Below are 20,032 nucleotides of genomic sequence, written 5' to 3'. Positions count from 1 at the left end.
CAAATTTCTATTTTTAAAGTACTGGTGGCTAATATCCTGATGTACCTTTAGCAAAAATTCACGCACAGAGTAATCGCAAAAGCTAAGATGTACATATGTTGAGGAAAATTTCAATTCATCGACGCCTGTCGGCGAATATATGCAAATTCATTCATTTGTAACAATCCCAGAGGTCGCCACAGTCCGGTACATGGAGTAGAGTTCGATACCGACTGAACTTTCGCGGTTTTTATGAACTTCTCCACCGAGTTAAACGTGTTATCACCGTTGATTCATAATTTCTTGAAATGATTTTGGCGTCTTTTCCTATGCTATACAATCTCTGTAAAATAACATGTAACGAAACGATTCAGTTCCAATTCTTATAAAGTATTACACGTTCGGTACAAGTATATCGATACTGGCTTTAGAATTTATACACAACTACAAAATGTTACGAAACATTCTCGAAGTGTTTATTCTGATATATCTCATTGATATAGCTGCGAAATTGGCATTAGAAAGAATGAGTCACTTGCGGAATATACATATACACATCCAGCATGGAGAAGCTTCCAGAACATCGTACGTATTTCGATCTTATTTCAAGTGATAGAATGACGTAGATACATTTTACAAATAAAATCGTTCGAGAAGGAATGACAGGGAATCAGCACGTACTTAAATAATGCCATCAAACTCTCAGGAATTCCATTTTCATGTCCGATAAACAAAATTCATGAAATTAGAAAACAAATTCCTTTTAGCGAAAGTAAACGATAGCTGCTGTTCGTTCTTGTCGATTAAATAAATGACGAGAAACGATACCCACGATCTAATCGAATTATGGTTTCCACGGAATGCAGTTGATAATCATCGTTTTATTCGCTTGTCCAAAAATATTCGATAATGTTCGAGTTCATTCTAGTCGAACAAATGCCGGAAGTACAACGTTAAGGAAAGAAACAACTAAATCAACTTTTATCGTCAGAAATGGTCGCGTGTGCGGCGAAATGGAAAAAAATCATGATCCCTATTTTTTAAAAACGAACGATATCTTTAAAACAGATGAAAGACAACTCTTTAATGAAGCATCGCTGAAATGGATTTATATTTTACCGGATATTGGGCGTCCATGGTGGGCGAAAATGTTCTAGAACGTTCTAGAACGTTCTAGCATTTCAGTCGGTATATAAAGCGGGACCTATCGACGCGCAACACCATTCAATAAAGTTGCCAGGTGCTCGTCACTACGCTCGTGTATTGCAGACAAGCTTACTTTAAACTCTACTTACTTGGACATCAAGGTACAATTGCGTTAAATTAATCGTTAAAAATTATTCTGTGCTTCTTAGTGTATATAGATAATCGTTGACGTATTTAGAAAATCGTATTTTTTGGATTGATACGATCAAGTGACACGTTAAAAAAACTTCAGTGTTGGATGTTTTTATTATACTCTCCTTTTTTCTAATTACATTTCAGAGTGGATTCGGTATTTCCGTAATAAATCTGTGTGTTCCGATCGATTATTCTAGGTTAGCGTTCGTAATTCTTTGTTTTCGATAAATATATTTCAATGTACCGACCACGTGCTTTATACGCGCTAAAATCTTTCCCTTTTCATAAATCTTATCAATGCAAATTGTATATGTTGCGTATAAAATATTGTGAAATCTAGAAAAATTTTTCTATGTACTACACATATAAAAGTAATTAAGAAACTTGCGAAATCTTTAAAATAATGCAACGAGTATATGTTTCTTATTCTTTTTTTCTATTTTAGATGTCTACGCAAATGGAAACTGAAGGAGGAGATGTGGAGACCTTCGCCTTCCAGGCAGAGATTGCCCAACTTATGTCCTTGATCATCAACACGTTTTATTCTAACAAAGAGATTTTCCTTAGAGAATTGATTTCAAACTCCAGTGATGCTCTTGATAAGATTCGCTATGAGTCTTTGACCGATCCTTCCAAACTTGACAGCGGTAAAGAGTTGTACATCAAGATTATTCCTAATAAGAACGATGGTACTCTGACTATTATCGATACTGGCATTGGTATGACAAAGGCTGACTTGGTTAATAACCTTGGTACAATTGCAAAATCTGGCACAAAGGCATTCATGGAAGCCCTTCAGGCTGGCGCAGACATATCCATGATTGGTCAGTTTGGTGTAGGATTTTATTCTGCTTACCTTGTAGCTGATAAGGTTACTGTTGTTTCCAAGAATAACGACGACGAACAGTACCTATGGGAATCCAGTGCTGGTGGATCGTTCACAGTCAGGCATGATACCGGAGAACCATTGGGACGTGGTACGAAAATTGTCTTACACATTAAGGAAGATCAAAGCGAATATTTAGAGGAAACTAAAATTAAGGAAATCGTTAAGAAGCACTCTCAATTTATTGGTTATCCGATTAAGTTGGTCGTGCAAAAGGAGCGCGAAAAGGAATTGAGCGAAGATGAAGCTGAAGAGCCAGAAGAAAAGAAAGAAGAAGACGATGGAAAACCAAAAATTGAGGATGTAGGAGAAGATGAAGAGGCAGATGATAAGGACAAAGATGAGAAGAAAAAGAAGAAGAAAACTATTAAAGAGAAGTACACAGAAGACGAAGAACTGAACAAAACTAAACCCATCTGGACCAGAAATCCTGATGACATCACCCAAGAAGAATACGGCGAATTTTACAAATCTCTGACCAATGATTGGGAGGACCATTTGGCTGTCAAACATTTCTCTGTAGAAGGCCAGTTGGAATTCAGAGCTTTACTTTTCGTTCCTCGTCGCATGCCATTCGATCTCTTTGAGAATAAGAAGAGGAAAAATAACATTAAACTTTATGTAAGAAGAGTATTCATCATGGACAACTGCGAAGAACTGATTCCAGAGTATTTGAACTTCATGAAGGGAGTGGTCGACAGCGAAGATCTTCCATTGAACATTTCTCGTGAGATGCTTCAGCAAAATAAAATTTTAAAAGTTATTCGTAAGAACCTTGTTAAGAAATGTCTTGAATTGTTTGAGGAACTCACGGAGGATAAGGATAACTACAAGAAATTCTATGAACAGTTCAGCAAGAATATTAAATTAGGTATTCACGAAGATAGCGCTAACCGCAGTAAATTATCCGATCTTCTGAGGTATCACACTTCAGCTTCTGGAGATGAAGCTTGCTCTCTTAAGGACTATGTAGGCAGAATGAAGGAAAATCAGAAGCACATATACTTCATCACTGGAGAGAACAAGGAACAAGTTGCAAACAGTTCGTTTGTCGAACGAGTAAAGAAACGTGGCTTCGAAGTTGTCTACATGACTGAACCCATCGACGAATACGTAGTACAACAATTGAAAGAATTCGATGGAAAGCAGTTGGTGTCTGTAACCAAAGAAGGATTGGAACTTCCCGAAGATGAAGAGGAGAAGAAGAAGCGAGAGGAGGACAAAGCCAAGTTTGAAAACTTGTGCAAAGTAATGAAGAATATTCTTGACACAAAGGTTGAGAAGGTGGTGGTATCCAATCGTTTGGTCGACTCTCCTTGCTGTATCGTTACTTCGCAATATGGTTGGACAGCAAATATGGAGAGGATTATGAAGGCTCAAGCTCTTAGGGACACATCTACCATGGGATACATGGCAGCAAAGAAGCATCTTGAAATCAATCCGGATCATGCTATCATCGAAACACTCAGACAAAAGGCGGACGCTGACAAGAGCGACAAGGCGGTAAAAGACTTAGTAATTTTGTTATTCGAGACTGCGCTTCTTTCTTCAGGTTTTACTTTGGATGAACCACAAGTACACGCTGCCAGAATTTATAGAATGATCAAGCTGGGTCTTGGTATTGACGAAGAAGAACCGCTTACACTCGAAGACCAGAAAGTTGAGGACGTTCCTACGGATGAAGTAGCCGAAGATGCATCTCGAATGGAAGAAGTAGATTAGATATAAGATCTGAATAGGAAGTAAGAAATTAATGTCATTTAGTCATTAAAAGACTGTTAAAATAGCCACGTTTTATGTGGTATATTGATGACCATTCTCATTTTTATTTTCTGTATTAAATAATTTTTAATTTATCATACCAAATTTTGTTTAAATGCCAAAAATCTTTGGAATAAGTTACAATTACAATAAAGTAAACTTTATTATTAAATGTGTGTCTTTAATACAATCCATTCCCTCTTAATATAATGGTAGGATTTAGATATAAAAATAAATTATTGAAAATATTTGAATACTCGTTCATAGCTACAAAAATCAATAAAAGTGAATGTTGCATTTAGAATATAGTTAGTGTTCCTTACATTCGATCAACCTAAACTTTGTAAATTAACAAATTTATGCCTCTAATCACGTATTCCTGGTATTTGAATTAGAATAGTTTGATATCATATAATATTACTTCTACATTACATCGCATGTGCAACCGCTAGAATTTCGCACTCGTAAAGGCATTTGGCGATTATTTTGTACCCGCAAAAGTATGTCAAAAAACGCCATCTACCTGAAGGTTCAAAGTGAACAGATAGGACATTCTGTTGCAGACGAAATTCACTCTCTGCATTAGACAGTTAGGTTATAAACAAAAAAGTATGATGGCAAGTAAAGGGTGGAAGGTTAGTGCATCAGCATAATTTTAATAAAAATTTACCGTACGTCAACACGCGCATTCAATGCATAAAATTCTAATCTATGGAAATTGAATTTTTGCAGGTTGTAAAGCCTCACGTGCCGATGATTAAATTTCGCAAGGGCGGAATCAACAGAGGTAACGTCAGTTTAATCGTTATTAAATGCTTTCGTTGAAAAAGCCGAATGAAATTTTATTATTGGTTAGCAAGTGCAGGTTCAGCGGCCACATCGCCTGCGCATGCAGGGGCGGCGACGTTACAACAGAATAAAGTTGGTGCGACGGGCCCAAATGTGACCGTTTTGCCGACGATAGAGGATATTTATCTACCTCCACGATTCCAAAGACGGCCCATAGACGAAAAAGAAATAGCATATATCAATGCAAGTATATTATTATTTTACATATTACTATCTGTGCAACTTAACATGGTTCATGTTCATTTATGTGCATAATACAGTGCAGAAGGCATCATAAAAATAAATTAATAATCAAGTACATACAATAACTTTTTCAATGTACATTTATTGAAGATAACACCTTGCATTAAATGAGTTTTTCTTTTACAGCGAGGTGGTCCAGAATAAATTCCTTAAGTAATCGGTGGAACATGATTGACTTAGAACTTTCTTAATAAGACATTTCTTTCATACACCTTTCTGTACAATGTGTTCTGTAAATAAATGAAAGCAAGACAAGTAGCTACAAGTTGTACATATTTCTGTCTTCTACCTATCGAGCAAGGTCTCTCTGTTTGCTTGTATGACATTGCCAGAACCTGCTATTTCTGGCCAGCATTTTGGCTCATTCTTGTAACAAGTAAAGTGTGTTAACCTTAAGACAAGAGGATAGTATTTTGATAAAATTATCATTTCCCATTTACTGATCACATATCAGTATTTTAGAATTATTGTTGGCAATTAGTCAGAATCTAAATATAAAGCATTACGAATTTTGGAATAAGTCATTTGTAATAATTTGTTTCATCTTAATCATTTTTTTTTTCATATATTCGTCATTAATTTCATGGTCTCAGATGCAAGGGAATCGTGGTCTTAAACATAATTTTTTTAAAGTTTTGGGATTGAGAATATATTACAATTTTACCAAATTAAGAAAACATATTTTAGGAGCAAAAGCTAATAGAGACAGCCCTGTTCCATGACAGAAATAGCAGACGACAGTGCGCTGTGTCTTTCAACCGCTCGCGATCCCTGGACGTGATAACGGGAGACCCGCGATCGTTTTACCTTTTATCGAAATTACGAAAGTTATACGAACGACGATTTTACGAATATGGCTGAGATAACGGATTTCGGTCCACGAAAGACGGTTTTTATTCTGGCCATTGTGGCTGGCTGCTTCGCGGTATTATGGCCGAAAATTTTCTATCCTATGCTCACAGCATCTGTCACTCCACATCACACATCCGACAGCTCTGGTAAGATTTTATTATGTCTATTAAATAAATTATTAAGGATACCTTTATGTAAACATTATTTTATTTTTCAATTCTTTATTGTTATTGTCGTTGAATTTTTGATGGAAAATGTAACAATTCAAGTATAATAATTGCAGTAAGTGTTCTTCTTTCTTGTAATACTCAATTAGTAATATCTAAAGTTAATTACTCAGATGTATTACACATGTTTTAGTAAAGTTTCCTTTATCATCATTAAATTGTGATCATAAATATTTATTAGCCTGCTGCGACGTAATATTTCAAAGTGATGTCAATGCTGCTGATATTATGTATGAAATATGTCAGAATATATTGAAGCATCATCAAGTTGATCCACGAGTAAGGGATGCTCTGAAAACTATAAAGCTGACACCCCAAAGCGCAAGTTTATGTAGAGAAGAAATTTTAGCCAGATGTGGCATAGATTTATCTACATTTCTTGCAGAAAGGGAAAGCTTGGGAAAATCTAATAAACAAGTTTTGGAAGAAATCAGATCATTTAATGGTTCCCTATGCCTTAAGATGCATTTTGGTATACCCCTTTCTCAGTTAGGAACTCCACATCTCATCAGATATCATATTTTAATGCCACACAGTAAGAATTAAACAAGGTCCTATTCAAAATTGTTGAGAGTAGTTACTAATAAGCTATAGCATGTGTAACTTTGTTAGGCTCTTAACATAAACTAGATTATTGCAAATGTATTAATACTACTAAATTCTTAATTTTATTATTAATTAAAAACATGATTTTTATACTAATAATCTCACCAATTATGTATGGAAAACAGATTCAAGTTATCTCTTCTACTTTGGCAAGTTGCCAAAAGAGCAAGCATAACTACAGATGAGTAGATGGGGATAAGTTTGGCCTATAGTCATAGTTTCAAATACATCTATGTAATAATCCTTTCCACTATGCATAAATATTACAGGCTAATATTATTTTTATGAAATTTAATAATAATAAAATACACTTAACAGAGTTTTGAGTTTTGAGTTTTGTTTATTTCACGTGCATTATTTCGATAGTATATTAAAAAATATTTATATTTTTAGTAACACTACGACAAGAACGACGTACACCCCCTCATGCAGGTGGTCTACATCCTGCATTGAGAGAACGTGGAAGAGCCATACCTTCCTCTCACATTGTACCAAAAGTGGTAGATAGACCTGATCATGTTGTGCCAAAAATGAGACCACCCTTGGGAGGTGCAGGTCATGTTGTTTCTGCACCAAAAGGAAGTAGCACAATGGGAATCATCATGCCACTATATACTTTAGGCATTGTACTGTTTTTCCTGTATACAATTGTCAAGGTAAACGACTTGTAAGATTTTTACCAACATTTATAATCAGTGAGAAAACTAATTATTGTTTTATTAGGTGTTGAAGAAAAATTCGGATAGCGAGATCATTTCGGAATATCCGGGAGTTGCGGCGGAAAAAGAATTTCGAAAAATGGTATTTAGTCCCGAGGCTTTCGCTAGCGCAATGACTGGTGGTACAATGCATTATCAAAAGGATAGATCGGAAACACCCGAGGGACCCGCCCCCACCATAGAGGAATTAAAGGATCGTAAGTTTTTTCTATGTTAACAAAATTATTAATGACACTTGACTTATATTATCATTAATGCAGTGTTTTCCTTAAAAGCTATTTCCTTTAAAGAAATACTGAAAAATAAGGTACATGTTTTCTTGAGTATCTAATCAGATTTTTAAATGGTGTTGCATGATGCAAGGTTTGCACAATTAGAACACACACGTATTTATACTATAAATTTAACAAAAGAAAATGTTAGACTAAAATTACAAATATTGTAAGTACTCGTGTACAGTCTCTGAACACATTTGGTAATGTTATACATGCTGGAACACAAGAAGCGGCAGGAGACATAGAGATAGATCAACTGAGACGACGTTTGGTCGAGACGGAAGCAGCCATGGAAAGAATTGTTGTCCAGATGGGCAACATATCACGTTCAGTTATGCATAGTCCAAGCTCACAACAAGAACTCAAGGTTTACTAGACAAATTTTGAAGCAATTTACATTTTCAGTTTCTTAGCCCTTAGAAATGTGCACGTTGTTGTGTTCTGATTGCGTTTCAAGCTTTACCTATCCTATTCTATGTTATATACGGATCGTATATTTCGTATAAAATCTTCAAAATTTTGCTACTTCTACATTTCAATGCTTCTGGATAACCATTTCTAAATTATTGATAATTAATTTTTTAAATATTCGTCTTCATGAAAAGTGCATACTCATATTTTAGCTGAGTGAAATACTCATTACGAGCATTTAAGTAAATAAATATATTATGTAATAGAATTCATAGTTCTTATTTTTACATTTAAATAGTAGATGGGCCTCCAAAGTCCAAAGATCTGGCAGGGGTCGATCACTCGTCTAAGGTATATTCTTTGCCTCAGAAGTTTCCTAACAAGAGTAACCAAAGGTTTATTGTAATACATTTTGTGATTTAGGCTTATGTACTCAGGTGTTAGGAATTCGATCCTATAGTAACCACATTTAATACTATTAAATATCGATTTAAATAATGAATGAGAATATTTATAACACATACTAAAACATATGATAATCAATTTCTAATACAAATTTGTGTTGTCTTGTTTAAAAAGAAACTCGATTTTCGAAATCAAATTGCCTACTTTTGTTATTATAACAATTTTTTTTTAAACAGTATGTGCAGCATGGTCTTTTCATACTTTTTTTTTATAAGATGTGTGATTTTTATGTAAATAGTATATCATGACCTCAACAGAGATTAATAATATATTAAAAAAATGTGTAAATATGTTTTCCAGAAAACGATACATGCGATTACTTATTTTGATAATTTCATTTCCAGGACGGTACCGTTGTCCAGGCTGAGCATAGTAATACAGATGATGAAGTAGAAAATATAGAAAATTCGCCGACTGTTAAAGTCATGGGTATGGAAATGACAGCTAGTTGCGAGGGTAAGGGTAGTAGACCTACTACTCCTATAATACCTATTTCACCCAGGTAATAATAATTTGCGTGATACATTTGTTACGATAGTACTCTCGATAATTATTATCGAATTATTTTAGTCATGTTGAGAGGGAGAAAACGCCGCCTAAACCTATCTATTTAGAAGGTGCACTTCCTCCACAATGTGAATTACTCGTAACCGATTCAAAAACACAAGCTCAAAAAGCAGAAGAGGACACAGAAGCACCTGTCGTACTCTCAGGCAAAATGACCCTCTCTCTCATCAGTCTCGACCAAAATGCAGCTGTAAGAAAATATTAGAATTACCAACAGAATCGAATGAATCTGCGGAGCCTTGTTTTATTTGGTGATTCTTTTATTCATTTAATTGTTTGCTTTCATATAGATTATTTAACACGAAAATGGCAAATCACAGGAATTATATGAAACGTAAAAAAAAAATATTTTTGGTAACGACATGCATAAATTCAATGCTAACGTGTTATTTGGCAATAATAATCACTTACACTCTGTGATTTGTTTTAGATATGAATGTCTAATTTATATTACGCATTGGATTTGTTACTAATCACGACTTCTAGTTTAAGCTATACACATTATACAACACCAAGAGACTGCTTGAATCATTAAAAAAGTATCGAGTTAATTTTATTTCTCAAGCAATATTCAACTTTAATTAATATTTATAATTTTGGGAACGTTGATAATAATTTAAAATTACTCTCTAACTGCTTTATGACTTTTCTTTAAGAAATTGTGAACAACACTCGCCTACACTTAACACTCACTTAATTGAAATAACCAAATGCGTTTAACAATTATACATTTACATAGTTATTCTTTTTGTAGGAGTTCTATAGAGTATACAGTTGGTACACAATTTAAACATCACAATTAGATATTTTATTATAATTTAGACTTCAGATTGATTATATAATAATGAAATTAAAAGCGCTTAATATTATTTCACTGAACTAGGAATCAGAAGATGAAAATCATGAAGTACAGGAAACGGAAGATGCAATCACCTTGGACATGGATGACAAGGAAAAGGAGTCACGCGTTAAAACACTTGAAAGTGGTATACAAGAAAATGTACAGATTAAGACAGAAACTGAACATGCAAATGAAGATTACGAAAGGAGAGAAATGAGAATAGGCGAAGACGAAGATGAAGAAGACGAAGATGAAGAAGACGAAGTAGAAGACGAAGAGATTGTGGAAGAGGAAGTGGAAGAAGAAGATGAAGAGGTTGTGGTAGAGGAATATGAAGAAGAAGAAGAAGAAGATGATGATGATGATGAAGAAGAAGAAGAGCAAGAAATTGAAATAGACAATAGTAAAAATGACAATCTTGAAGAAGAAAAAGTTGAAATAGACAATGACGAAGATGAAGAAGAAGTGGGTATAAGTGAGTATGAAGAAGATGATGATCCTGAAGAAGAGGAAGAAGATGAACTAGATGAAGAAGAAGAAGAGGAAGAAGAAGAGGATATAGAAGAACTACCACTGGACTTAGTACGTAGAGGAGTAAAAACAGAAATAAAAAAACATGAAAAGGAGGAAGTATAAGCGAATATAGATAAAAAATGATGAAGTAGAAAGATAAATTGCTACAGATGGACAAGTAGTAGAAATGGAAATAGATGAAAATGAAGGAAAAGTTGAAGCAGTAATAGATGAAGATGAAGACAACAGGTTGCCTTATAGTGAAAAGACGTTGCAGACAAAAATAACAGACTAATAATCAATTAAATCAGTGTTTACCAATCTTTGAAATTTACGTGATATTATAATAACGGTTTGACAAAAGTAACGCCAAACACTACAGATGTTGGTCGAGCACTGCCAAACACCTAATTTCATAAGACTCGATTTTACTGCATGCTTACATTATTGCCTGTTGTATTCTATACTTCACGGAATCAAAAATTTATGAATCAGAGGGGCCAAGTAAGAGGCAGTGCTTCGTGCACATGTCCGATAGTGTCATTGTGCAATGAAGACCACAAAATTATAGTACAGTCAATAGACACTATAATTATCGACATTGTTACGATACTCATTCTCAATTGGGTACGATGATTGGCAAGCACTGATCTGTATGCTTGTGCACATGCCAGTCGTTTCTGTTTAATGCTACATAGTATTTTTTATTACGCCAAAAATTTAATTACAAATTCGTCCGCTCATTTTTTTATTAATGTTAAACACTCAATTTTACATGGCATACTATATATAATATTTGTTCAGTTACATTTAGATGAACATTTTTTAGTAATATAGCTTACAAAGTCATTTAGTACGTAGAATTGTCATTTTCATACCTATGCTTAGTAATGCAATTCTTCTATATTAGATGCCAGTGCAAGATATAATCTTTATTATCCTTATATATGATTGCGTGTTGTTTATTATGTAAAAATAAAAAAAAAGAAACGCAAGTAAAAATTCAATGTAATATCTTGTGAAAGCTAGAGAATTTGTTTCCTTGCATGACATTTTATGGTACATCGACGATGTATCGATGTATTGTAATGTACATACATACACCATTCATTTTTTTTGTAATTATTACAAACGAAGTTGTTAGTATTGTTATATAATATCTGTACAAATAGATAGAATTGATTGTCAAATCGTAATAAGCAAAAAATGCGGAAAATTGTTAAGTTTATAAAATTATATAGAAAATATACACACATTGAAAGTAAAATAATTTTTTAACTTATTTTTTATATTATGACATTTCATAATCCATAAAAATTTTTATTGTTATTGTAACTTTAATTAAACTGTTATAATTTTCAATTTAAAATAAACCCACCCCTACATATTTTTACGTTATAGAGCTGCCGCATTTTTTGTAAAGATTTTGGAAACATATTAATATTTATTATTTCCGATTTAAAAATTTTGCCTGGTCATAAAAGCATTAAAAATGTTTGCTTATCCTCGACACAGAATGATTTTAATGTTGATACATTTCATAATGGTCCAGAAATTTTTTTGCGGTTGCAAATGTAATTAGATCGTTACTACATACACAAACACATTCGTAATCATATTTTATTTATTATTAAATATACATATTTCAATGCAGTAGTGAACCTCAACATTGTTATTAAAAAATAAATAATATACTAAATTTGGTGTTTCTTTTTTCTGTCCTAAGCTATAAATTTCAGATACCAATACGAAACATTTTCGTATGTCCCCAACTATATATAGTTACATAATTCTATAGTTACTGCATTTAGATTAATCCAGATCAATCTAGATACTTCGTTTAAATTATCTTCGTAACCTACACTCAATTCGGATTTTCAATTTAATAAATGAGAAACTTGGTACACATAAATTATGGGATTATCCGTTTCAGATTAAATTATATGGTATTGAAATTTTTTTTAGAGTAGAGTAAATAAAATTTTCTTTTCGTTAGATTTTATATTTACGTATGCATGTACCCACTTAACCTGCAAAAAATTATTTTCTTCTGGATTTAACCAGTTATTAACAGATTCTATCTGTATTTATATTTACGTTTGCATTAAAAAAGTACACATCCTATTCTTCTTTTGCAGATAAAATTATATGTACTTCGAAGAAGTCGTAATTAAAGAACGTGATGAATTCGTAAATATGCATCTTCGAGTATGTTAAATTTGAAAATACCTTTAACACTTTTAGTACATAAGTACGATAGATGGGAGTACGACAATTTTTCCGCAGTGTCCTTATAGGCATCCCTATCGGGATTACCTTTTTGGACACAATTGGTTACATAGCCAAGGTAGAAGGAATCTCTATGCAACCAACCTTAAACCCAGATATCAAACACTGTGATTACGTTTTTCTGAGTCGTTGGGCAGTTCGTTCTCAAAATATTCAGCGTGGTGAGATAGTAGCTGTTATATCTCCTAAAGTACCAAGCCAAACTCTGATTAAGCGTGTTGTGGGACTTTCTGGAGATGTTATAAGCACACATGGATATCGGACTGACGTATTAAAGGTATTCAACTTGTTCCTTTATAAATATTTGTCTGTTCTATTTGAGTGCTTAATAAGAATATTTATTTATTAGATACCACAAGGTCATTGTTGGGTAGAAGGAGATCATACTGGTCACTCTATGGATTCTAATAGTTTCGGACCAATTTCTCTTGGTTTAATAACTGCCAAAGCAACTTTCATAGTGTGGCCACCTAGTCGTTGGCAATACCTTCATCCTTTTACCTGCTAGATTAAATCTAATTTATACACAATGAGGGCTGTTAGTTTTGTTAAAAGACTGCAATGGGATTTACCTGGTACTGTGTGCAGACATGGATTGACAATAGGAGATGTAGATAACGATGGGGACAATGAATTAGTTGTTGGTACAGCAGAAGGAGAACTTTATATTTTCAAAGTAAGTTATTTATTTACTAATAACTTTATGCTTAGAAGTTAGTCTCTGTGGACATTGCAACAACTACTTTGAAACACTGTTTCACAGGGATCAGAGCTGTGGCAGAAAATACCAGGTTTAGGTATTGTGACCAGCGTAGCTATAGGAGATATTTTCAATTACGGACGAAACGCGCTAGTAGTGATTTGTGGAGATGGCTGGGCACATATTTTTTACAGTCCAAGATCTGTTAATCCTAGTACTATTAACGCAACATCCGCTCAGCAATTAGTTAAAGAAACAGCTGATCAAGATAATATTAAAAGTGGTGAGTTAAAAAATTGGATCATGGCTTGATTAAGGAAAAGCATATTTCTCAAATTTATATCGTCGGATATAATTACAGGCTATGCAAACGTGGATATCGTGACAGGTGTTAATATGACAAATTCTCAGAGTTCAGATCAAACGGATGGTAATAGCGACGGGAACGAGTTATCTGGTAAAATGGAATGTGTTCATGTACAAAGAATCCCAACAAATACAAAGGTAGTGTTAGTAGCCGATGTAGATAGAGATGGTGCAAACGAGATGATTTTAGGCTTGACCGACCGCGTAGTTAGGTCTTACAGATGGTCAAGCAATTTAGAATTAGGAAGAGGAAAGTTAGTTGGATTAAATAAGTGGGAGTGTGCCAATCAAATAGGAACAGTTACATTGCAAGTATGTTAACTCTAGTTAACTTGAAAATAAGTTTGATGACAGTAGTTAATTTTTCGATTTCTGTTTAGCATATGGCGGATGGTACACCAACGTTATTAGTTGCTCAACCCGGAGGAACGTTCATGCGTATTAAATGTAATCCCAAAGATGGCCATTTAGAGGATGAAGCTCACAAAACAGACGATGAATCAGCAGCAAGCTGCGTAGATTATCAAACATTGGGAATATCGCGAATGCGTAATCAAAATATATCGACAGAAATTATAGGAGATTTGGAACCTACAACAGAGAATAAAACGTCGAACGACGAAGGTAAAGACTCTACAGCCAAGCAGAATGTTTCGAGTGAAATTCAACACAATAGAAATTTAAAATCTGGATCATCGGAATTTAAAGAAAATAATCCACAATCGGAAGTAAAGAAAGATAATTTGGGTACAGCGGAAGTAGAGAAAGCCTCCGAAAAAACTGATCCTCCGACCACAGATCAAGTCGATGGTAATCTCATAGGGGGCAATTTAATTCTTGGCGACTACGACGAAAAAACGGAAAAGGACTCGTCGTTATCTGCGTACAAACATTTGTCTTGTTCAGAAAATGTCGACAATAATAACACCGAAAATTTCAAATTAAAAGATAAATCCGAAGGTACCACGAATACCGAAAAAATTTCATGGCAGGGAAAACCTTACGCTCTTGCCACTTTAGATGGGACAATAATGTTAGTGAAGGATGAAAATATTTTATGGTAAGATTGAAATATAAAAATGTTCGAATTATTTTGCGACAGTTTGTATATCGTACAATTTACACGTTTCTTTTTTAGGTCCATGCAAGTAGATCGTCTGATATTCGCTTTGTGTCGACTAGACGTAACCGGAGACGGTTCTGACGAAATAGTGGCTTGCACGTGGGATGGGCAAACTTATATTTTAGATCAACAACGAAACAGCGTACGCTTTCAGTTCGAGGAGCCGGTTAGGGCATTTTGTACCGGTAACTACAACGTTTCCCCCGGGATTTCAACACCTTGTCTTGTATATAATACTTTTAATAATAAGGTAAGTTTTCCTTTTTTCTTTTCCAAGGCGTAACGAGAAACGAGAACATTAAAAAACGTTAAAGAATACTTACAGATTTTCCTTTACTACGACGTTACGCTTCCAAGTATGGTCATCAAATCTTTCAACCCTCTGGAGGAGCTCGACCCTGAAGAGAAAAAGACTTTAGATGATCTCTTACAAAACTGTCACGGTACGGAAAGACAACAAAGAATGCAACAGTTCACGGAATGGTTGTTATACGGAATATCTTAGAATTACGTAATACTATAGTTTGTACATAAAATAAAAAAAAATACTAGCATATTCTCGTAAAATGTTCGTGTTCTTATTTCACGCGACGTTATACCTTACGCGTACAACATTTTTTCGAATAAAACTACGATTCGTCGAAACAGAGATGCTATTTAATTAACGCGTAAAAAATTTATTGCTTGAATTAAGATATCTTTTTTCATTCGAGAGAACGATAGTCTAATTCTATCGACAGGATACAGCTGCTTGCGTCTTATCAAGAATAATATATGACCAGCAAAAAAATCTCATTATAGATTTTTGACAAACAAGGTCTGCGATCGTATCGGCCAAATCCAATTTCAGGACACCTAACTGTTTGCGAAACACCGTGAAAAACAGAACTTTATCTGTCCATCGTAAATTAGGTTGATATTCGTATAACATCGGCTAGACATATAACATGATGTCTGAGCGTCATCGTTGTCAGTGGGAATGTAGATCTCATCGGGTACTTTTCCAAGCATTAACGAAATCATTGTATCTTTCTGATAAGATTAAATATGATCGATGCATAGGAAAAGTATAAAAATTTCTGGAATTAGTAGTTAAAGTATTTGGGACTGTCGGTTCGAAGTCGCGATTGAAACAGTGATTCGGTAGCATCGCGTCAGAGAGGAACAGAAACTTGGCATGTGAGTGTCGTATTTACATACAACGTTATCTTTATATTTTCAACGAGTCTACGTGAATCTATCGATCACATCGTCTAAGTGAACGTGCATGTTACGTAAATCAAAAACAATTCGAACGGTCATACAAAAATAAAATAGATTTAGCGACTTTTTCTATTGCGACGAATCCTATGGCATCGTAAATAAGGAAGAAAATCGGTCGAATAGAGCAGCTTTTGATTTGCAATAGTTTGATAATTCGAAGAGTGCAAGTATAGAAGCGGCGAGTTGTCGCGTGAATGCTAATTTTTCAATTTATTTTAGAATGGCAGAGAATGAAACGACAGCGGAAATCCTCGAACAAGGATTGAGGCATCTGACATTCGGATGGACCGATTACACCTTGTTTATCGGCCTCTTAGGCATCAGCGTCTTGATAGGAATTTATTTCGGCTGTTTCAGCAAGAAACAGGATAACACCACCGAGTACTTGCTCGGAGGGAAAATGATGTCCTGTTTCCCGGTTGGCATGAGTCTGGTCGCAAGGTAATCAAGAACTTTGAAAATATCTCTCGCGGAAAGACGACGACAAGCTTATGAAAATTTCTACGACGGTAACCAGTTCGTTAAATTAAGTTGTGATTAATTTATTTCAGTCACGTATCGGCGGTCTCTTTGCTCGCCGTACCTGTCGAAGTCTATCAGTATGGTACACAGTACGCTGCCTGCATTTTTACATCTTTCATATCGTGCGGTCTCATTTCCCTTATCTATTTGCCCGTGTTTTATCAACTTCAATTGACCAGCACTTTCGAATACTTGGAGATGAGATTCACGAGGCCGGTTCGAACCTTCACCTCGTTCCTCTACACCCTATCGTTGGTGATTTACATCCCTTTGATCATTTACGTGCCGGCGTTGGCTTTCTCGCAGGCAACATCGATCAATCTGCACCTGATCACGCCGATAATCTGCACCGTGTGCATATTCTATACGACCATAGTAAGTCTCTCTCTCTCTCTCTCTCTCTCTCTCTCTCTCTCTCTCTCTCTCTCGATACGACATTGAGTTAATCGTTAGAGGTTCAATTGTATTTCTCGGAATTCCGATTCACATGAAAACACAACATTGAGTTAATCGTTAGAGGTTCAATTGTATTTCTCGGAATTCCGAGTCACAAGAAACTCGGACCGCTAAGGATTAACACAGACGAGACGGTGTTTACAAACATCATTTGACACGACGTTCAAGAAATACTCGGAACTAGTCGACGAAATTTCGAAAGACGCCATGAATGGAGGCGTATCAATGATTTAGAGTGGAATTATCAAAGCGTCGCGTACCAGTCGTTGTAAATAATTTACAATGTTTGTAGTGTCAACACGCGCGAAACCGGTAGTCGTCGAAAGATTACGGCACGCTCGAACGTTTCGCGCCGAGATGAATTGTATCGATCGTCTCGTTTCACGGTTGATCGAGAAAGGCATCGATAGGTTCGTTCCGAAGATAAATCTCTGTTTCGAAACCTTCAGGGTGGCTTGAAAGCTGTCGTATGGGCGGATACTGTTCAAATGACCGTAACAGTGGGTAGCCTCTTCGCCGTGCTCATCTTGGGTATCGTATCCGTGGGCGGTGTAACCGAAATTTGGAAGAAAGCAGAGGAGGGGAGCAGAATCGTGTTTTGGAAGTACGTTCATGTATCCAATATTTACGATTCGAACATAAATTGTGACTCGATTTGTTCTGTGCTTGGGTGGTATTTGCTTTATCTTAACAACCCTTTGGACCAAAGGTTCCAAGGATTTTTCCTTAGATTACTGGGGACTCTCCAACTGTCTGCTTTAGGAAACGAAAGAAAAGAGCAGATACCTCCCAAGAATACAACGCGTGTTATCCATTCTGAACACTATTCCGAATTCGTTCCTGTTTACAGCATGGATCCCAGCCTGGACATTAGAAACTCGTTTTGGGGTATGTCGGTGGGAATGACGGTAACATGGATATCAGGATTGGGTATAAACCAGGTCTCTATGCAAAGATTTTTGGCGGTGCCCAATATCAGGGAGGCTCACAAGTGAGTACCCGCGCGTCTTTCGAAAGGGTAACGGAAAACCGTAACGAGGATTGAATTCCACAGAACGATCGGGTTCATGGCGGTGTGTCTGATCATCATAAAGTGGATATCGGTCTTCACCGGGCTCATAATGTTTGCCAGGTACCATAAGTGCGACCCCATAAGTACGCACGTACGTTGTCTCTTTTCTCCCCGTTCGGCGTCACGCGTCACACCGTGTCGCTTGTTCCCGCAAAATAGTAACGGGCCAATTGGTTTCCAGGTAATCTCGAGGAGCGACCAATTACTTCCGTATTACGTGCTGGACGTTGCCGCGAATATTCCAGGACTTCCCGGCCTCTTTCTGGCCGGTCTCGTCAGCGCCGGTCTCTCGGCAATGAGCGCTGCTTTGAACACGGTCGCTGGCACAATTTACGAGGATTTCATCGATCCATGGCTGCCGGAGAACAACAATAAAGAGACCAGGGCGGCGAACATCATGAAAGTAAAAACGATAAAAAAATACGCCAGCTGTTTGCTCGAGTCTTAGTTACGACGTTCGTTCGCTACGAGTACGAAGAGATGGGCAAGATTCTGATCTACGCAAATATTTGGACGATACGAGATAAGAACGAAAGATAAATTTCGTCGAGTAAAAATTAGAGTTTGATTTATAGATCGAATCTCCGATATTTCATTGGAATAGAATCTTGCTTGTTTCTGGTTAAAAATGAATTACGCGCTTAGAAGGAACACGATTTTCAGGTTACGGTGGTCGTGGTGGGATTGATATGCATATCGTTGGTTTTCGTCGTGGATCGGTTAGGCGATATCTTTCAAGTCTCTGTAACTCTCCATGGGATCACGCATGGAGCGATGCTGGGCATCTTTTCCCTGGGTATGTTGGTACCTTGGGCAACCTCGAAAGGTGTGATAGCTGGCGGATTGGCTTCCATGGTGCTGATGACTTGCATCATCGGTGGCGCTCAAGTGAACGTGGCTCAGAAACGATTGATTTATCCGCCGCTTCCGATCTCGAACGATCAGTGTCCGAACGTATACGACCAGTTTAATCAAACGATGAGCAATTACACTATTTCCAGTTCACCGACCGACGAAGACAAGCCTTTCGTTCTCTTTACTCTATCGTTCATGTACTATACTCTCACCGGTTTTTTGATAGCAATGGTGGTGGGTACGCTGACCAGTTTCCTATTCGGCGCGCATGACTTGAAGGACGTCAACAGAGATCACTTTCCACCGATCATTCAGAGGTAAGAGTTTATTCGCGATTCCCTGGAAGCAAGGGACGAGCTGCGACGTTACGTTCTTCATCACTAGGAAATACGCGTATGGTTTTAGATTTTTACCACCGAAAGAGTATAGCGAGGTACCGATGTATTCGATCCCAACGAAGCTGGTGACGGAAAAAGAGAAGACGAGTACGTGACACGGACGCGGCGCGCATGACTTCCTCCTTTACCCCTGACATTGTGTTCAATTGTACTGTTAAGAACGAATCGAGGGAGGATTAACTTGTACGTTAGAAGTAAACGATGTTTGTAAAACATATCGGCGAAGAACTGTCCGGAACAAACGAATTCTTGAACGATGAGGTGAGACCGGGTGCATCGAACGACGCGACGCCGACGGTCCCGTTCGTCGCGAGAAAGCAACACGCATAACTGGTCCGTCTCGGGTTGAAAGCACCCATTAGTCCCTCGATGAGGGTGTCAAGTTGACTAGATTATATATCTGTCCCACGCATCTCGATACAAACAACTCTCCCAAAACATCTGGAGGAACGA

General features: G+C 36.4%; 6 protein-coding genes across 10 annotated transcripts; all 6 read left to right on the top strand.

Moving 5' to 3' along the window:
- The first annotated feature begins 1,198 nt into the window (after window positions 1-1,198).
- Window positions 1,199-4,139, top strand: LOC128878610 (heat shock protein 83). The gene is made up of 2 exons (XM_054126928.1): window positions 1,199-1,286; window positions 1,766-4,139. Exon 2 carries the CDS (start codon window positions 1,766-1,768, stop codon window positions 3,926-3,928), a length of 2,163 nt encoding a protein of 720 aa, XP_053982903.1. The 5' UTR covers window positions 1,199-1,286; the 3' UTR covers window positions 3,929-4,139.
- Window positions 4,140-4,451: 312 nt separating this feature from the next.
- LOC128878706 (alpha-ketoglutarate dehydrogenase component 4) lies at window positions 4,452-5,317 on the top strand. Of its 2 annotated transcripts, none has more exons than XM_054127155.1 (4): window positions 4,452-4,602; window positions 4,700-4,754; window positions 4,833-4,999; window positions 5,186-5,317. In XM_054127155.1, the coding sequence occupies exons 1-4, from the start codon at window positions 4,579-4,581 to the stop codon at window positions 5,201-5,203; spliced, it is 264 nt and encodes an 87-aa protein (XP_053983130.1). In that variant the 5' UTR covers window positions 4,452-4,578; the 3' UTR covers window positions 5,204-5,317. The 2 variants fall into 2 exon arrangements, with proteins under 2 accessions (XP_053983130.1, XP_053983123.1); XM_054127148.1 differs by having other exon boundaries at window positions 4,460-4,602; window positions 4,824-4,999.
- Window positions 5,318-5,481: 164 nt separating this feature from the next.
- Window positions 5,482-12,234, top strand: LOC128878624 (resistance to inhibitors of cholinesterase protein 3-like). 3 transcript variants are annotated; one of them, XM_054126952.1, is made up of 8 exons: window positions 5,482-6,057; window positions 6,320-6,673; window positions 7,138-7,400; window positions 7,468-7,660; window positions 7,966-8,105; window positions 8,959-9,116; window positions 9,185-9,371; window positions 10,065-12,234. In XM_054126952.1, the coding sequence occupies exons 1-8, from the start codon at window positions 5,913-5,915 to the stop codon at window positions 10,656-10,658; spliced, it is 2,034 nt and encodes a 677-aa protein (XP_053982927.1). In that variant the 5' UTR covers window positions 5,482-5,912; the 3' UTR covers window positions 10,659-12,234. The 3 variants fall into 3 exon arrangements, with proteins under 3 accessions (XP_053982927.1, XP_053982936.1, XP_053982947.1); XM_054126961.1 differs by lacking the exon at window positions 7,966-8,105 and adding an exon at window positions 8,448-8,500 and having other exon boundaries at window positions 5,485-6,057; XM_054126972.1 differs by lacking the exon at window positions 6,320-6,673 and having other exon boundaries at window positions 5,490-6,057.
- A 114-nt stretch (window positions 12,235-12,348) lies between these two features.
- Window positions 12,349-13,332, top strand: LOC128878695 (mitochondrial inner membrane protease subunit 2). The gene is made up of 3 exons (XM_054127119.1): window positions 12,349-12,481; window positions 12,674-13,101; window positions 13,174-13,332. Exons 2-3 carry the CDS (start codon window positions 12,796-12,798, stop codon window positions 13,330-13,332), a joined length of 465 nt encoding a protein of 154 aa, XP_053983094.1. The 5' UTR covers window positions 12,349-12,481; window positions 12,674-12,795.
- Window positions 13,333-13,353: 21 nt separating this feature from the next.
- LOC128878635 (KICSTOR complex protein ITFG2-like) lies at window positions 13,354-15,588 on the top strand. Of its 2 annotated transcripts, XM_054126992.1 has the most exons (7): window positions 13,354-13,500; window positions 13,588-13,807; window positions 13,886-14,202; window positions 14,271-14,514; window positions 14,644-14,950; window positions 15,029-15,263; window positions 15,339-15,588. In XM_054126992.1, the coding sequence occupies exons 1-7, from the start codon at window positions 13,354-13,356 to the stop codon at window positions 15,516-15,518; spliced, it is 1,650 nt and encodes a 549-aa protein (XP_053982967.1). In that variant the 3' UTR covers window positions 15,519-15,588. The 2 variants fall into 2 exon arrangements, with proteins under 2 accessions (XP_053982967.1, XP_053982960.1); XM_054126985.1 differs by having other exon boundaries at window positions 14,271-14,950.
- Window positions 15,589-15,992: 404 nt separating this feature from the next.
- LOC128884721 (sodium-coupled monocarboxylate transporter 2-like) lies at window positions 15,993-19,794 on the top strand. The gene is made up of 9 exons (XM_054138306.1): window positions 15,993-16,192; window positions 16,496-16,717; window positions 16,828-17,173; window positions 17,704-17,858; window positions 18,105-18,245; window positions 18,309-18,417; window positions 18,508-18,729; window positions 18,990-19,498; window positions 19,587-19,794. The coding sequence occupies exons 2-9, from the start codon at window positions 16,497-16,499 to the stop codon at window positions 19,672-19,674; spliced, it is 1,791 nt and encodes a 596-aa protein (XP_053994281.1). The 5' UTR covers window positions 15,993-16,192; window position 16,496; the 3' UTR covers window positions 19,675-19,794.
- The last annotated feature ends 238 nt before the right edge of the window (window positions 19,795-20,032 follow it).

The sequence above is a fragment of the Hylaeus volcanicus genome, chromosome 1 (assembly GCF_026283585.1).
Source record: "Hylaeus volcanicus isolate JK05 chromosome 1, UHH_iyHylVolc1.0_haploid, whole genome shotgun sequence".
Taxonomy (NCBI): domain Eukaryota; kingdom Metazoa; phylum Arthropoda; class Insecta; order Hymenoptera; family Colletidae; genus Hylaeus; species Hylaeus volcanicus.
The sequence above is the reverse complement of the archived record's forward strand: the minus strand, read 5'-3'. Positions and strand labels throughout refer to the sequence as shown.

What these genes read in the sequence shown, in the direction of transcription:
- LOC128878624 (XM_054126952.1), top strand. Translation starts at nt 5,913, where the DNA reads ATGGCTGAGATAACGGATTTCGGTCCACGAAAGACGGTTTTTATTCTG. An exon ending in TCCTGTATACAATTGTCAAG is followed by an intron (nt 7,401 to 7,467) that starts GTAAACGACTTG and finishes TTGTTTTATTAG; the next exon opens with GTGTTGAAGAAAAATTCGGA. An exon ending in GTCTCGACCAAAATGCAGCT is followed by an intron (nt 9,372 to 10,064) that starts GTAAGAAAATAT and finishes TCACTGAACTAG; the next exon opens with GAATCAGAAGATGAAAATCA.
- LOC128878706 (XM_054127148.1), top strand. Translation starts at nt 4,579, where the DNA reads ATGATGGCAAGTAAAGGGTGGAAG. An exon ending in TGGCAAGTAAAGGGTGGAAG is followed by an intron (nt 4,603 to 4,699) that starts GTTAGTGCATCA and finishes GAATTTTTGCAG; the next exon opens with GTTGTAAAGCCTCACGTGCC. An exon ending in CAAGGGCGGAATCAACAGAG is followed by an intron (nt 4,755 to 4,823) that starts GTAACGTCAGTT and finishes ATTATTGGTTAG; the next exon opens with CAAGTGCAGGTTCAGCGGCC.
- LOC128884721 (XM_054138306.1), top strand. Translation starts at nt 16,497, where the DNA reads ATGGCAGAGAATGAAACGACAGCGGAAATCCTCGAACAAGGATTGAGG. An exon ending in GGCATGAGTCTGGTCGCAAG is followed by an intron (nt 16,718 to 16,827) that starts GTAATCAAGAAC and finishes AATTTATTTCAG; the next exon opens with TCACGTATCGGCGGTCTCTT. An exon ending in AGCAGAATCGTGTTTTGGAA is followed by an intron (nt 17,859 to 18,104) that starts GTACGTTCATGT and finishes TCCTGTTTACAG; the next exon opens with CATGGATCCCAGCCTGGACA.
- LOC128878695 (XM_054127119.1), top strand. Translation starts at nt 12,796, where the DNA reads ATGGGAGTACGACAATTTTTCCGCAGTGTCCTTATAGGCATCCCTATC. An exon ending in ATCGGACTGACGTATTAAAG is followed by an intron (nt 13,102 to 13,173) that starts GTATTCAACTTG and finishes TTTATTTATTAG; the next exon opens with ATACCACAAGGTCATTGTTG.
- LOC128878610 (XM_054126928.1), top strand. Translation starts at nt 1,766, where the DNA reads ATGTCTACGCAAATGGAAACTGAAGGAGGAGATGTGGAGACCTTCGCC.
- LOC128878635 (XM_054126985.1), top strand. Translation starts at nt 13,354, where the DNA reads ATGAGGGCTGTTAGTTTTGTTAAAAGACTGCAATGGGATTTACCTGGT. An exon ending in TCAAGATAATATTAAAAGTG is followed by an intron (nt 13,808 to 13,885) that starts GTGAGTTAAAAA and finishes ATATAATTACAG; the next exon opens with GCTATGCAAACGTGGATATC. An exon ending in ATAATACTTTTAATAATAAG is followed by an intron (nt 15,264 to 15,338) that starts GTAAGTTTTCCT and finishes GAATACTTACAG; the next exon opens with ATTTTCCTTTACTACGACGT.